General features: G+C 34.4%; 1 protein-coding gene across 2 annotated transcripts in view; it reads right to left on the reverse strand.

Moving 5' to 3' along the window:
* The window catches only part of LOC121328292 (contactin-4-like), a 99706-nt gene that overhangs the window by 70973 nt on the left and 11155 nt on the right, over window positions 1–17578 (reverse strand). For both annotated transcript variants that reach the window (XM_041272889.1, XM_041272891.1), the window contains exon 3: window positions 4766–4861. In XM_041272889.1, the coding sequence (XP_041128823.1) occupies window positions 4766–4861 (96 nt within the window). The remainder of the gene's footprint in view (window positions 1–4765; window positions 4862–17578) is intronic.

Here is a 17578-nt window from a genome sequence, read left to right on the forward strand (position 1 = left end):
CAAACACAATACACACACGATTACTGCTGTTCCCAACAACTGACACATAAACAAACCAGCAAGTAAACCATAAAAGCCCATCAGTAAACATATTCGATTACACCCCTGTGAAAGTACAGTAAATGTGTATTCTACATCCTTATTCTGTAGCTTAACTCAACCAAAAAATGCAGTTGGAATGTTATCATTATTTCAGAAAGGAGATACCCAGAAGTAAGCAAATAGATTAACATAATTATACAGCAAATTAAACGCTGCCATCTACATCAAAGTACGTTTGGCTCAGGCCCTCCTCCTCATCCAAAGCATGTATGTGATAGCCTCTGAATACTGGTAGAAAACTACAGTAACAATTTAGCTGTTATGGTTGATCTGTACTTTGTGCAGCATACATATAAGCCGTGTGTCCAGCAATGTGAATGTATGAAATATATATTTCTCTAAGAAAACTGACACAGTGGAGTGTGAATTAGTGGCACAATTGTATTAATTAAATTCTATGAAGCAATGTGCACTTCATGTTCACATATAAATGTACAATACAATTGAAAATGAAAGTGAATAAATCAAAGGACTACGTGAATTTAACAAATAGTTGGGAAACACAAATTAAAACAAATTAGACGTCAAAGAATAGATTAACATAATAAAATTTTCACACGAACCACAAAATACAGCGTTACACTTCACTTTAAAGATGTCTTAATATTAATCTATATGCTATGGTGGTCCATATGATTTATTCCACTATAGGTTGGTAATACAGTATATCACACAACTAGCTTCATATACTGTTGTATGCATGTTTATAGTCTGCAATGCACTGGAAGGTATTCTTCCTAATTGGCATGCCATGTTCATAATGTCAAAGTCACCACAAGCAGAAAAAACAACCAGAAAAGCCAACAATGACATGCCCTTTATAGTGATATTTTAAATCCTGTGCTTTTCTGTTACTTCAGTCTTTGAGACCTCGTAGCATTCAACATATTTTATAATTAGGTATGAACACTTTTCAAACAGACTTAACTGTTCCTTGGGAAAATTGTACATGTTATAAATGAACTGAGAGCCTGAATCTTTAATTAACGATGGAAGGTAATTATTTCTGGCCAACTCCATTAGGTTCAGGCCCACAGGACTTGCACACATCTCTGACAAAAATACATTCACAGTAATTCCGAAGTGTAAAAACCCGGAGAATCTTCTGAGCATACTGTCTTCACATGACACATTTTGAAGCTGCGTTTTGCAAAATGCTTTAATGCTCGGTGTCCCTATTGTTCTCTAAATCACAATTTTATTGGGGATAGAATTTCTAGGAATAATTACATGGTTTGCCTTGAAATCACACCAGAACAGAACAACCCAGATGCAGGTTTAGCTTGTTAAGCTCTAAAATCTGACTGGAAGTTTAAGCTCTCATTTTGTGTGAACACCAGGACAGTCAAACATAAGCCTCTTTATTGGTTTCAACATTTCGCTCCCTTTCTGCTGATGAAGGTACAAACATATGACCTGGAAAACATCTTGTCAGTGCTTCCCTGTTCAGATTTATGCCAACACTAGCTATGTGAACCTGTTTAGTTAACATTACGAAGGAGCAGAAATTGCTGACATAAAAATGTCAAGTTCATCATTTATTCCTCAGGCAAATCTCCAGACAAACAAAGGCAAGATAACAGGACAACATAAAGAGTGTTGCATATTTTTAGGCAGCAGGACATTTAGTTTGACTAAGCTTGATTCATTTTCCTGGTGGCGTTAACTTTAATTTTACATTTTTAACAGGACATTGCATCCACATTGGAATTCCTATTGTGGCTTGTTTGGAAACTTATGCAGAGCTGCTGGAAACGACTGGCTGAATATGAGGGTGTACGTATTGGTTTGCTACACTATTGACTCTTTTGTATGCTTTTTGTGAAGTTTGTTACAGTGTCCTTCATTTTGAAAACAGGCCCTGAAAACAAGGTATTTGATATCATCAAATGATACCATCAAGATTTGGTCCCAAAGAAAGGCACTGGATTTTGCCCCATTAAAAGGAACTGCGATGCAGAAAGTACTTTTCAAAAAGGTATATCAAAGAGGTGTCTAAAAAGCAGCAAAGGATCCGAATGCAAAATGTTGTGCTTCTGTCAAGCCTGTATTGGACGCATAACCCACTAAGCTTCTGTGAGAAGAATCCCACAAGGGGTAGTACTGCAGATTGTGTTACAGCCAACTTTAATTGTTCATTTTCCCCATGCATTTGTAAACCTACTTCATTTTCTACCATAGGGAAATTAAATGAATACATTACATCTGTGAAAAGGTTACAGAGTGACTTGAGGTAGCACGCGTGTTTAACAGCATTCTGAAATAAATGTAGTCATCAGCAGTGAACTGACAGGACAGTATTTTAATTGTTGTAGCTGACATTTGGTTCTATGTTATTTTCCTTCAGTACAGTAATATAATAATAAAACGTTTCCTAGAGATACACAGTAATGAAAAAAAGGATAATTTGATCTCATTTATATTTTTTGAGATCCACTTAGCCAGAGCCGAATAGAAGAATAATTCTAGGACAGTATTCCCAAGCATTTATAGCTCAAAAAAAAAAAAAAAAAAAAAAAAAAAAAAAAAACATCAAGCATGCTTTAATTAAAGATGAACACTGATATATTTGGGCTTCCTTAACTAGGTTCTTAATTGTTCATATGAATAATGAAGTTAAAGTGGCAATGCAAGGATTAGTACAATTTGTCTGAGTGTACCACATATTTGTCACTGTACTGTAGTTCTTCTGTTTTTGTGAAAAAACAAAAACAGCTTGAATTGTGTTCCCTGCCAAGATCAAAAATAGTTCTTATTATTTAGTATGGCGCATTATTCTGCAGGACGCTTGCTTAAAAAAAAAAATTATTTAGTGAACTTTTTTACGCAGCAAAAATGGCTTAGCTTGTGTTGAGTCAATCAGAAATGTGATGGTGGGCTTTAATTTAGAATTCAGTTCTAGCGCCTCATTGAGACCGTTAGGTTCAAACATATTTAATGTGTGTATCCAGAAGGCTTCTCTTCTCAGCTGTATAATAAATATTACCATCCCTTATAGATACTGTATCCATCCCTTTTCAATCCCTATAAACTTAAGGCTCGACGAAGATAATTTAGTGCTTCATAATGCCTTAATTATCCATATTATGGTTCCTTATAGCCACTTTATGTTCTGCAATTCTAATTTTAAGATTACTTTGTCCCACATAAATAAGACCACAAGGGCAATTCAGCATATAGATAATATGTGTAGAGTTACAATCAAAGCATTTTTTTCTAATGAATTTACATACAGAATATGAACATATATACACACATACTGTTGAACCTAATAGTTTCAATGAGACGCTAGAACTGAGTTCTTATTTCTGAATAAGTAGGAAGATTAACATCTAATTGTATTGAAGCCGAGATCTACTGTTAAATGAGATTGACTTTTTAGAAACATTTTTAATTGTTAAATTAAATGTTAGCTAATTAATGATCATGCAGTCGACAATGTAATGTAATTGGTAATTGACAAAGAATATATAACACATTGCATCGTGATGTTGCTAGCATTTACAGATTGTGTAACCTGATGAAGACACTGATGTGTCGAAACCCGTTGTTTTACGCTTTTTAAAACAAATGGATATAAATAAAGACTGGTTTCAATGGGATAGCGAGTACTTCACCTCATTGAACTGTTCATAATTTACAGGATCTGCAGGGGTGTGCTGCCATACTGGTTTCTGTTACTGGGGACAAGTGGATATTACAACCAGCTGTATCAGAGACAATTATATTTAAATATCTATTTCCTTTGTGGTAAGCATTTCATCATGTTAAGCTTCTTGTGTACAAATAACTTTGTAAAAATTGCATATATATATATATATAGATAACAGTTTAACAGTTTATTTCTTCGATGTATTGGCTTACAAGCAGGTGACAGCTTAGTTTAGTTCAGCAGGCTGTATGATTGATCGTCTTACTTTACAGGAAGATATCACTTTTAAAAGCTACCTATACGTTTTTGTTAATGGTTGAAAAAAGGAATAAACATTGAGCTGTTAAATGTTTGTGTGGTAAAAGCAAGAGCACACTATTTGCAATAATAGCTTTTCCCCAGTATTCGCCTAGGGAACCATGAGTGATATGGTGGCAGCTTAAAGGGAAAAGCAAACCCATTAGGGCAGTCTCTGCATGACGACAAGCAGAGAACACCAAAGGATAGCTAGTATTGGCAAAGAAAGATACATTGCTATTACTAGCTGATAATAAGTTAAGAAACCATAGGATGTGTAAAACAAACAAAAAAAAGCTGAAAAGCTTTGGTTCTTTTCACATTTCATAGTTCTGTAAAATGGCTTTTGAAATCAAATACTGGATAGAAATGTAGTCCATACAAAATTGATATACAATATTGAGAAACATCTGGAGAAACAGCAGGGCTGGAATACAATGTTTTACTCCAAGACAACAGGGTTACACAACCTACTTTTCATCTCTGTGTGGAAACACCACATTCTGCACTGGTCAGGCAGATAACAAAAACACGTCAATTATCATTGTCACCAAAAAAAAAAAAGGAACAGGACTGTGATCTTATCCACGACAGCGTCTTCTTTGGGTTTAACACTGTGGTTATTGTAACACTAAAGTTGATATTAGACTAATGCTTGTAAATTGCGATAAGATCGATACATGGTCCTATGGCTCCTTATGAACATCTTCATACCTCCAGAATGGGGTGGTGGACCACACAGCAGCACAACTCCTTGTCCTTCACGCACGGAAACAGTACTTCTTGTCTGCGTCTTGAAGTGTTCTAAATCTGTTAAGAAAAAGAATAGAAGGAAGGTATGTTTACAACAGCAACACAGGCGGGGGCAATAGAAAATGTAGCTGTGTAATAGAATTCTGGAAGTGTACAACAGGTATTGCTGACCAGTGTTTGTGCAAGAGTTTCCATAAAACCTGTACTTAAAAGCTATCACCACAATGTTATCCATTTCATCTAGCAATTGCATCTAGAGTGGTAATGTCAATTATAAGACCCAGGTCCAAGCCAGAGTTAGTCTTCTTTTTCCACTCTGTCTTCTACCTGGTACATACAGAAAAGACAATATTTCACTACCTCCCTCAAACAGTAATATGCAGTTTTATATGCAAAGTTATGTGTTGCGTTGAGGTTGTGAGAAAAGAGTCTAGAAAGATTCTGCATTACATTTATCTGAGAAAGACGACAGCACATTAAGCAAAATATTAGAACAAGTAAGAAAAAAATACATTTAAAAAAAGTAGGTTAGTCCAGAAGGAAAACAACCTTCAGAGTTATGCCTCAGTGCACTCAATCCATGATGGGGATGGTTGATAAAATGAGAAGCATGCTTAAACCTCAGACATTGTTATATAAAGTTATTATATGGTATTACCGTTCCTTATCTTAATCACACTGGTTACACTTCAGTAACTCAAATGTGAGTTCTATCTTTCTCAAAATATACCTAATTAGTAGTGCTGCAGGCACATAACTTTAAAGACATCTAGAATAAATTACTAAACAGCCTAGTGATGATTGGCATAACCCTAAAGTGTGACAAATCGTTTGCTTTTATCAAATTGCGGTCTCAGGAATAGCAAACTATCCCACCTAATCAGCATTCGTAATTTTACAGTAATTAGGATTAAGTCAACAGCAGAGCTTTAGTTCAAATCTGATTGAAATAAATGGTTTTTGCTACTTTTCATACAGGTTTGAAACAAGGCCTTGTTTACATTTTTAAACCATGCTCTGCCTTATCTTACAGTTAATTACAAATGTATAAAGAGCAAATCTTCAGAAATGCGCAATACTTCCTTGTATTATTCAAACTGACATTTTCTGATATGGACTATCGTGCTATTGTTAGTAAAATCAGTACTGTGTATCTAACCTTATGTTATTACAAAAAGGAACTTTAGTTTGTTCGCCATTACGTAAACACAAGCTGCAAACACAATGGGAGAGCATGGCAGCTCCCTTTGTTTGTTCTGTCACTGAGAAATCAAACTAGGATTTAATTTACTATGTGCCGTAGAAACTTGATACATTCACTAGTTCTCTTAACAGTTTGCTGAAGTGTCAAAAACAAGGTTTGCATGTTTTGTGTAATTCCTGATCCTTACAGAGAATCTGTTAGCATTATACAGGTTATGTGTGATATTCAAGGTGCACTGCATACTTAGGTAAAAGTTGTATATAGTATAACTGGGTGTTTTTGATATGGTAGCATTTAAGAGATTATAAGATTCAAGGCAGCTTTGTCATGAATGCTAGTTACACAGGTTGCACATGAAATTATAAAAATTACTGCAGCAGGATTTGTGTTTCCCTTTGATATATACTGGTTGATAACTATTAGTGAAACCAAACATTGTAAAGCTAGTAGAACATGTCAGCCTTCAAAGTTATTGTAGATTAATAACAAATCTGTTCCAATTGTTTTTTGTACTCGTCTTTACAAACACTACCATAGCCAGTGTTCGTGTTTATTATTAACTTGCACATTATAAAAAACTTTTCATCATCTCGAACTACGTCCCAGAGATTTTAACTTCTTAAAATATCCAAAATATATCTAACAAAGACTGATATTTTTATTTATTTATTTATTTGTATGCGTTAAAATAAGCATGCAGTAAGAGAAAAAAAAAATAAAAATCAGGTCATTAAACAAAAGCTCCAGTTAATAAGGCTGTTTACTTGCACAGTTGAGAATACAATATGTATCACACTAAAACAATGTCAAACCACCTCAAACATGAATTCATTATTTATTTATAGTCAGAATTATTTTAAGCATGCAGAAAGCATGTCCTTAATCATAGTCATACCTGAACAGTTTTAATAGATTCTACATCCACCGTTATTAAAGCTTTTACAATATTCATTCCCTACAAGTGGTGTAATACATGAAAACAAAAGAGAAACCCATTGAAACCAATTAATGGAAAACAAAACCAAGAAAGCTGAAACAGCCATCTGTCCTGATTATCACCCCTCAAAAACCATGTACAATTTCTATGTAAGTATATGGCACAGTCCATCGATGCCTGTTCAAAGCTGTCTCAGATGGGAAGTACACATGTATTTTAATGTTGTACTTAGCAAAGCTCTTTAGTAGTAGATGACAAGAAATAACACATAACAAAGCAGAAAAGAAAGGAAAGAGATGAGAACCGATACATTAGATCTGACTTAGAATCAAGGAGCCTGGTGTTTATTAAAAATGAAAAGGGGGAAGAAAGAGGTAGCTAAGATAAATTAGAGAGCACTTTTACCCTTAGTCTGTTCCAGTGAAATTCTTTCCTAAACTGTGCATGCTACCTTTTTGGTGTTGGCCTATAATGTGTGTAATTCTGCCTTTGTGTAAAACTTGTGCTAAATCCAAGGTCAGAATTATACGGTTAGTGGCGGCTCAGCCAAGCAACACAGCTGCCCAATACAAATTTATGTATTTTAATCCTCACGGAAAAATATAGTTCTGTGAACCCCTATCCCTCACACTATTACAGCACACATCAAACTCATATTTTAAGAAAAAGAGGACTGCAAAACACTATTTAATTCTACATCTTTAACTAACTAATTTTGTGTGACTCAGAATATACGACTAATAAATTACTCTTGCTCTGAAATATCATACATATTGCTCTGTCATCTCCATCAGTGGCACAGGAATGAAGACTTTTCCTTTTAGTGGAAATCAATGCCAAATCTGCAGCTCTGGTGATACCCCTATTTGAAATAAGATTGCTGATTAGTTCTGCTTCAAAAAATAACTTAAATGGCTCACTGATTTATGAAGGTGTAGTATAAGGTCAGCTAATAAACACCATATTGGCTATGGTACGTCTATTTCTGTCTTTAGTTATCATTTTTTTAAATAAATAAATTTCCTTTTAATCCTGACAGCACACTTTTCCTAATTGCCATTTTAGAGTCCTTAGCCCTATTTGTGGAAAACTGATTCTTGCATTAGTCTCTGCTTATTAGGTGTTATCAGCGGCAGCAATGTGTACGCACTTCAGTGATGCAATCTCACTTCATGTAGCAACAATTCTCATATTGCTGTGTTCATGCTGTGTCATCATTTTGTATTTTGTCATCCAGTACGAAAATGCCAATAATGCCAGTCCAGTAGCTATTTTATGATTTGATCATTTACAGGTAGTATATTGTATACAATTCACTGTTTTGAATATTTTATTTTTTATATATTTTAAGTCTACTTGGGCAAATACAATTAAAAAAAAACAAAAAAAAACTGATCAGTGAAAAAGTTACAGGGCACCCAAATGTTTATTTTATCAAAATAAACTGTGAATTCGTAAAATATTTGTTGTTCGCTACTTACTGCAATATTAGAACTTTTGTTGTTTTTAAAAGGTCAAAACATTGGTTTTATTGTAGTAAAAATAAACACCATGTTTTCATTTTGGGCTGCTACAATGTTAAAATTAAAACACAGTGCACACTTATTTTTTGTTGGTACAATACATAGGTGACGTGGACACTGGGCACCTAGTGCCCAACATGGGCCACCAACACCCACCAGATACGTTTTATAAAGACTACACGTACTGTATATGGTGAGTCCATTTCAGATTATACATTTGTCTCCCCCAAAGAAGTATGTTTCCTTTTGAATTAGTGTTTCATCTTTAGTTTGTCAGCTGTAGTTATAGAAACCTGATTTGCTTTTGTCAAAGACAACATTCTTGTTGTAGCCCCCTGCCAATTTAATGACATAAGGTTTTTGACAAGAGCAAATCCAGAAAATTAAAAAAACTAAATCTACAGGGACTTGTTTTCGTGTGTAATCCAAGTGGCTGTACATTCCAAATGATAGCAGTGCTATTTATTTCAAAAGTAAGCTTTTTTCAAACAGCGCTTCTGATATCTTTGGCATCCACAATGTCATGGTAATCGCATCTGCTCTTGTGTGTGTGTGTGTGTGTGTGTGTGTGTCTCCTGAGCTAACAGCAAGGATTGTATGCATTAAAGCAGCAGTAAGGAAAGCATAGATAAGAAATTGCATTTTCCTAAGGACTCAAGGATAACAGGATAGATTCATTTTAGGTGTGATAGATATTTTTACACCCAGTGTAGCGTGAAACTCCAAGGGACTCACTGTAATCTGAATGTCCTTTGAGTAGACAGTCAAGCTAAATAAAATATTTTTTAAAAGGAGAAAAAAATTGCAAAAATTATGTTATTCTGTAGTCTGTGGAATAAAATGTAACCGTAAAAACATATCCATTTAGTTGGGATTGTTTTTGTTCTCAAGAAAATTGCTTTTTTGTTGTTGGTGTAGTCAGTAGTAAACTTTTTCTTCTGGTCACATTTTGGTGCCTATGCAGAATGCAGTGTGTGTCTGCAACCTAGACCTCAAATAACATGTTGTGAAATTGATTATTAGGTGATTAAAGAACCAGTGTGTTTTGTGAAATATCCATTAAAAGGCATATTACCTGTTGATGTTACCTGTTAACATGTTTTGAAGGTTTGTATACCATTTTATTGTAAAACATACAACAATAATAATGGCTTCCTCTGCTGCTGTGAACTATAGCTTTGCCAACAAGTTCATGTGCTATCAACAACCAGCCATGCAAAGACAGTCCTTGAACAAATCCAACTTCATCATACAAGATAAGCACAGTCAATACTATTTGCTGCAGCTTTTCATCTATTCATCTACATTCCCACAACATCAAAATGTAGTAAACCATCTACTTTTTCACCTAGCATTTATTATACATTTAAGCCATGAGAAAATTGCTTTTGATCGTGAATCAAATCTTTAAGAACCTTTGATCGTCATCCCCTCTTCTTAAAAGGAAACTCACAGTTTTAATTAATTCTTGCATTGTTATTTCTTCTGTAAGTTATATAATGCTTCGAGCAGTATAGAGTTGTGAGTTGTGTTATTATTATTACAGTCAGCACTCACATATCTGACCTTATACAATTTTGACAGTTAAAAGAGTGTGACGCATATCTGATTATTTAATTTCGGCCTGATCCAACCCCTGTCCGTTTTTCAGGGAACACAAAAAGATACAATGTCAGAAATACATAACTGAAAGGACTGTTTTAAAATAAGAAGGCTTCCATTTAGATGTACTGTTGTTGGTGTTGTTGGTATAGTACTATATTTTGAACAGAAGTATTTTAATTCAGAATGATATGATTCTGAAAATATCACTTGCCAAAAAAGACCACACGTGTAATACAGTACATACTTTTAAATCCGATGCATATTGTAGCAGTTTGTAAAATTCTCCATTAGCGACCCAATAGCAAATTGAAATCAAAACGTTGCCCATGCTTAGAACTGCAATGCAATTTGGCAAAAGATAAAAACAAAAACATAGCTTCCAGAATTAAAACAGTTTCCAAAGTCAGTATTCAAAATTGCAGAATATAGTGCTCAATAAGGCACTAATGTCACAGTTCACTTGCAAATGAAAATACACAAAAGCAACTAAAGATCACAGATTTATTTATCTTTTTTTAAATGCATCATGGTATCTGAAACTGTTTAATGATTAACTGTTTTAAATTACAGTAGCTTGTCTTGTTCGCTTTGTTTTTGTTGCATTTTTGTCAGGTGAAACTGGAGGAGGCGCTGTGACTGCACAAATAAAGACTGATTTGCGCATGCGGGAAAAAAAAAGGAAGGCTGTGATGGATAATCAAATAAATTGTAACACTGAAGAGACGGGCTTTGTAGCAGAAAACTGATGATCGAGTTGGACATTTGCAGATTAATTTCTGCATATTAATTATATCCACCTACTGGTTCAAATATATCCTGCAGCTTAATTATAGCCACCTACAGGGTTTTTTTTTTTTTTTTTTTTTTTTTTTTTTTTTTTTATTGTTTTATTTTTTTTTTTTTTTAATTTGGGTGGGGGAGGTTTTTTTTTTTTGTTTGGTTTTTTTTTTTGGTTTTTTTTTTATATCGGTGGATGACCAAGTTTTGCTGTTAGTGTTACTGTCACGCGACTTCACTATCTTAGTGTTTAATCTTTTGCAAAATAAACATTTTTATATATATATATATATATATATATATATATATATATATATATATATATATATATATATATATATATATATAATATATGCACTATGAAGCACTGAGACTTCAGAAACATTCAAAATGAAACTACTGCTGGTATATGAACCTGAACATCTTAACAATACTAGACTGAATATAAGAAAGAGTGGCCAGCTCTACAGAAGAGAAGCATCAGGAGGTGTAGATTACAGCATTTTTACTTCTTTTTCATCATTTCTAACAGTCATTAAGGACAAGTAGATCTTTGATGCTAAATTAGAATTTTCCTTCTCCTTGATGTAGGTGCCATCTGTTCAGCTTAGTGTCTTACTGTGGGTAAGGTAGATATGTTGTATTTCTGTGGTGGCTAAGCCAAGCAGCTGGGTTCTGAAGCACTGAAAAAATCAGGACATGTGACAATAGATTCACTGTATCATTGTGTATATATGCTGGTCAAGATAGCATCATCGTCTAAAGGGGTTGTAATATATTCTGGAAAGCACTCAACATGTCCACTTCTCTCTTTAGAGGGACCAAACAATGAGGCTGTGTGCAGGTTGTCCTGCAAGCATGGTTTGAATCCCACTTGCATCAATGTATCATTGGCTCATGTTCCCAAGGAGGAGGTGGAAAAATCACATTCAACAAGTTTGCTTCATCAGTAACATCCACTACTGGTTACAGCAGTGAGGATACATTCAGATTGAGCATTTTTTTTTAATCGGGAAGAAACAACAGTGTAAAATTAAGAATGTGAGTTTGTTTCATAAGAGAAATATTTACAAAATTAAGGTTTCAGCACTGAGACAAGCCTCTGATCTCTTTTATACTGATAGACTACTTTTTTAGCCTTGCTAAACATCCCTCTATTTTAACACCAATGTAAATGACTAAAATCAGCAGTGGATATAATATAAGTGTTTCTAAAGACAACAACCACAACCAGAACAACTGTGGGCTTTTATGAGAATGACTAAGCAACAGATGATTAAACCAAGCAAGTAAATTGGCCCGTTGATAAACTAAGCATGATATATACAAAATGCAAATCCATTGAAGATTACTTCTCAGAAATCCAGATTAATATTAACTGATGTCTGGACACAGCAACAGAGGGATCCGCAAGCCACACCCACTTAATCCCTGGGATAAATCCTTGTTTATAGTACTGCACCACATACCTGAAAGGTCATTTACATCAGCCAGCACTAACAGTTACAGAATTTAGAATGTGTTTATCCTTTAATACAGTATCTTTTGACTAAGATAACCGTTTATACTATATATCAGATTGGGAAGTCGTTCTAATTGCATCCTGCATTGGGTATCATTTAATCTATCCTACAGTAAACTCAACATTGAATTCTATCAACCCCAACATACTTTCAAGAGCTATTTACAACATTAGCATCAACAACCAAATAGTAGTTTGGATTTTCTTTTTCATATGTACAAATGAAATGTAGTGGCTTTTTAAAACTATTTTTCAAATTTACCTTCACATTTTGTTTTTGGCTATAGTGCACTGCAAGACTTGTAACACACTACCCCCAGTGGAATGAAGAAAAAAACACATTTGCTCTACAGTGGTGCTTCTTATTGATGTATTTCTGACATGACTTAAGGGCGTGCGTGAGTCATGGGACAGGTTAGTGATTACACTGTGGCGTATCAGCTTAACTTAACGAGAAGACACTTTTAAGGGCTCTGTTGAGGCCAGAAGGGTTTTAAAAAGTTACCAGCATGTGAGAACTAAAACAGAACATGATATACAAGTGAATACTGTATAAACAAGATGAAGGATATATTATTTATAATAACTATGAAGCCCAGAAGCACTATATTTGTATTCTGCCATCAATAGCTTCCAAAACTAAAGCTAATAAAGCTAAACGCTTCATTTTAGATTAAATCCCATACAGTGGCTATAGGCCAACTGCTAATACAATACATATCATTACAACACACTTATTAAAAACTAACCAGTGAAAACACAAATGGGCATATAGTCAGTTCTTGACAACTGAACATGTGCCTTAAGATTTAAGTAAACATATATTGCATTATTTTGCTAATTTTAGACCCTGGAGCATTGTGCAAAGTGTTTTCTTGTTAAATGTTTAGTAAATGTTTAGTAAAGTAAATCGTAATAGAATTGCAAGCATGATAAAATATATAATTTAATTGAGTTATTGGTTGTAAAGGAGATTGAGGGGATCTGGGACATTTCTAGCTGAAAATAGTTTATTAAGTGGGCAGAATATAAGTCAAAAAAAAAAATATTCATCAGAGCTAGCTTTGTTTTTGGCATCCGCTTTCCAAAACCTTTAACATCCACATCTGCCTGTACTTTTTACGTCACAAACACAAATCAGAAAGCAAGAGAAGCCACTAATTCTAGGTTTGTGTAGTGCAGTGCAGTGATTAAGTAATTATGTGATTACGCTGTACGCTTCCATAAATTGTGCAAGCCAGTGGTTTTTGCCTCACCTGTCATGAGAACGAGTCGATTTAATTTTGTTCAGGAATATAAAAAACTATTGACTGGTATTTCAAATTATGCATTTAACATGTATTCATACTGTGATGTGATTTTATTCTTTGTCATTTCACTTAGGCAAAAAAAAAACAGTACAAAATACTGTCTTGTGCATGTCGTAGATTATGAATACCAGTGTGACTTGGGTCCTCTCTAATTGGACAGACGCTGATTCTGGGTGGTGACTGTGTTTATAAAGTTTCTTTCTTAAAGTCACAGTCACTAAAGTTTTGTGATAGGGCTCAATATAAGGCCGATTCCAGTGCTCACACTACAAGGGTACTGGCTCAGGTACACCAGAGGACAGGATTGCAGGGAGAATAGCAAGGTCCTGTTCCCAGCATATGAGATTAATAGCCCTGACAACACAAATTTAAAGCCCCCCCCCCGGCGGTATACCTGGAACTACGGCAGGGTACTTATTACTACCTAAATAGCCAAGAGCAGAGCATTCAATAACTATAAGAAAGTGGTAGAGGAATCTTATATTTAATATCATTAATGTGATCATACAGTATAAAGTGTAAACTACTGTTCTTCTCTTATTACAGTATGTGCAAATAAGAACTAAAAACAAGTGCAACAAAATGCAAGCAAGCCAAGCTTCCTTCAGAGTTAAACAAATACAGCCATTGGTTATTTACACTTCATTATATAAATAAATGGGTTGCTTTATTTAAAACACATACAACATCTGGGTAAATAAATGCTAGTGTAATGCATGGAAAACCAAGGAGATTCAGACATTTGTCTTCATCAAAAGGTCTTCTACTCTAATTGAGGGGAAACCCTGTGGTTTTCAGCAACCAGCATGATTAAGAACCTCCATGGGTGTATTGCTATTGCTACAAGCTGCAAAAACAACAGTCTAGAGGGAACAATACATTATTTCTGTACATGTCAGGGGGGCAATACAGATTCTATCATATTCTGTTCTACCATGCTATCTTTTTTTTTTTTTTTTTTTTAAGCAACTGTCAACTAAAAAGATTCACACCTCCAGTGATAAATTATATATGTGCATTTCAAAAGAAAAGTATAATTAGTAATCATTCACACATGGGCATTAACTACAGCCATATTTGCAACCGAAGAAAACATGGTTGAAAAAAAGGAACACATTCCACATTGGTATTTTTTAGCTTCTAAAGTGTCAAATAATAATAATAATAATAATAATAATAATAATAATAATAATAATAATAATAATAATAATAATAATAAATCATATTGTGTCACATGACAAGTCAAAGTCTAAATTACCTAATATAATGACATTTTACTTCTACATTCGCTATCTATTTTGAAGGTTTCATTGAATTTTGCTCAAGGGGAATTTAGGATTTAGATCACATTGGAGAGGAAGGCACACATATGGATTAGCCTGTTCAAAATGTCATATCCATCCACCCTTCTGTTTGGCAATGAAGTCTGGATCATTATACAAACACCTGTGGAATGCATAAGCAGCTTTCCTGCTAGCTGCTGTAGCATAAGAAGCATTCAGACTGTTGCTTAATGAAGAGATAATTCCATGGTCATTCAAACATTATTGATTGGATGTATTTATCTACAAGCAATTATGATGGCTTTGCCAGTTTAGATTACTGTAATGATGTAACTATAAGAAAGTGTCTTCCTCACATCCATCTTAGGAAAGGTGATGCCAAAGCAGATGGAAAAAACTCTTCTCAAAAGTGTAACATCCATCTTAAACAATAAGGCCACCATAAGAAAACCATTATGTGAAGAGACCTGGAGAGCTGCCATGTGCTGAGACAACCTTGAGAGCCAAGCTTCACATCAAAGTCCTTTCAAAGTATGTTTCTTTTAAGAGAAAAAAGCCTTTTTTTCCAAACAAAACATAAATGTTGTAATGGTGTGCAACCTACAATCTTGTGAGATGTCACAGCAGACAGGCTTGAATGGAGGAGGGATTTTAAATACTGCTGCATTGTAATGGCTTATCTGAAAATTGTTTTTCCAGTGACCTACTTAAGAAAAAAAAAAATATATATATATATATATATATATATATATAAATATATATATATATATATATATATATCACACACACACACACACACACACACAGTAATCTGTCACGTATCTGATGGCAGTGGAACCAGAGTAAGGGCAGATATGTAAAAAGACGAATACATTTATCATGTTTTAAATGCCTTTATACAAAGCTATAACAATTACTATTTTCACACAATTATTGTTTTGAGATTCAGCTCCTCTTAAATCCTTTTTTTAGAAAGATACAGGATATTAATGATCGTGACAGAGTAGCTGTCTGCCGTGTGGGTGCGTGTATTTGCTGCTGAGTGGCAGACAGGAGATCGAGACGGAGGTTGAAGTTGACACGCCCCGCAGGCAAAGATGATTTTGTTACATATCAACACACTGAACAGCTCACGTGACACTACCAGCAATGGCAGCGCACAGAGCACATACAACACAGTGTGCGAAAACTTTGGTAGGATGTACTATCTGAAATAATCTTCTCTGTTCAATAATAAACTAATGCTGCTGAAGAGACTGATCATGGCAGATAAGCGGTTAGGGCGGATATGTCACAGGCGGGTATGTGACAGGAGGATAAGTGACTGATTACTGTATTTATTTATAATCCATGTCCGGCAATGGAACATGAAACAGGCAGTGCAATTGGTCGTTCAAGGTTCTAGATGTCCATATATTGGATAGATACAGGCAGTTAGAGCCTTGTCACATATTCGAAATCACTGTGCTGCCTCACAGAATTTAAAGTATCTTGTTTACAGTTACAGATATACAGTAACTATAAAAATTACCAACAAGAAAATCCCTAAAGTAGTAAGTAGACATGCTGATGTGATTGAAGAACAATTACCTGAACTTTCACGTCTGGCTGAAACCAAAACAAATTGTGGGGAGTATGGAAAATCTTAAGAAAATCTTTATAAAATTATCAGGGAATTCTATGGAAATGTAAGAAATGCCAAAGGAAAAGAAGACAAAATTTCAAGCTACATTTGTCTCCGAGCTGGATTAACCGCTGGATTAATCAATTCAATGCTGTCTCAACTTCACCTCCTGGTGGATCTTTTCAATGGCAATGTACAATTCAACACATATCAAAAATAAAGATTTACTTACTTTTGCATGTTTCAATTAAATTAATTTGCTCAGCTTAATTTAGTGTGTAGTTCAAAGTTATAAATTGGCGTAAGGCTATTTACCAAAAACAATGCTGTGAAAAACTCTCTAGTTGCTACATTTTACATCCAAACATTTGTAACAGCAACAGAGATATATATGTTGCGTGCTTGTAAACCTATTTGACAATAATTAATGCCCTTCATTAGCATAACAAAACGGTATCATAGGTCCCTTATCATCTTGCTGTATGCTGTTTGCTTTACTTCCTTTTCAGTTTGAGTGAAGTCCATTTTATCCTATCACAGCGTTATAAATGTATGGATGAATACTCTGTTTCACACACTGCTACTATGTGTGGCGAAGTGGAACTCTAATACTTGTACAATTGAAAGTTCAACATGACAGGAGCTCACTACTCTAAACCCTCAAGCAAAACTTGCTTACACTACACTCAAAGCTAACTATGGTAGCACCAAAGCCACCAATATGGTATTTAACACAGCAAGCAGATCGTTGCACCATTTCTTTTTTATACACAACTTGTTAAGAGGTGGATATTTAGGTGAGACTTAGCAACATACAGTAAACCTAACAGCAACCAGCAAAATCTATATCCAAATAATTATTTATGATATAGGGTTAAATATATATATATATATATATATATATATATATATATATATATATATATATATATATATATATATATATATATATATATATAATGATTCCAATAATAATGACTTTGAAAAAC

Source organism: Polyodon spathula, chromosome 16 (genome assembly GCF_017654505.1).
Source record: "Polyodon spathula isolate WHYD16114869_AA chromosome 16, ASM1765450v1, whole genome shotgun sequence".
In the NCBI taxonomy this organism is placed as follows: Eukaryota; Metazoa; Chordata; class Actinopteri; order Acipenseriformes; family Polyodontidae; genus Polyodon; species Polyodon spathula.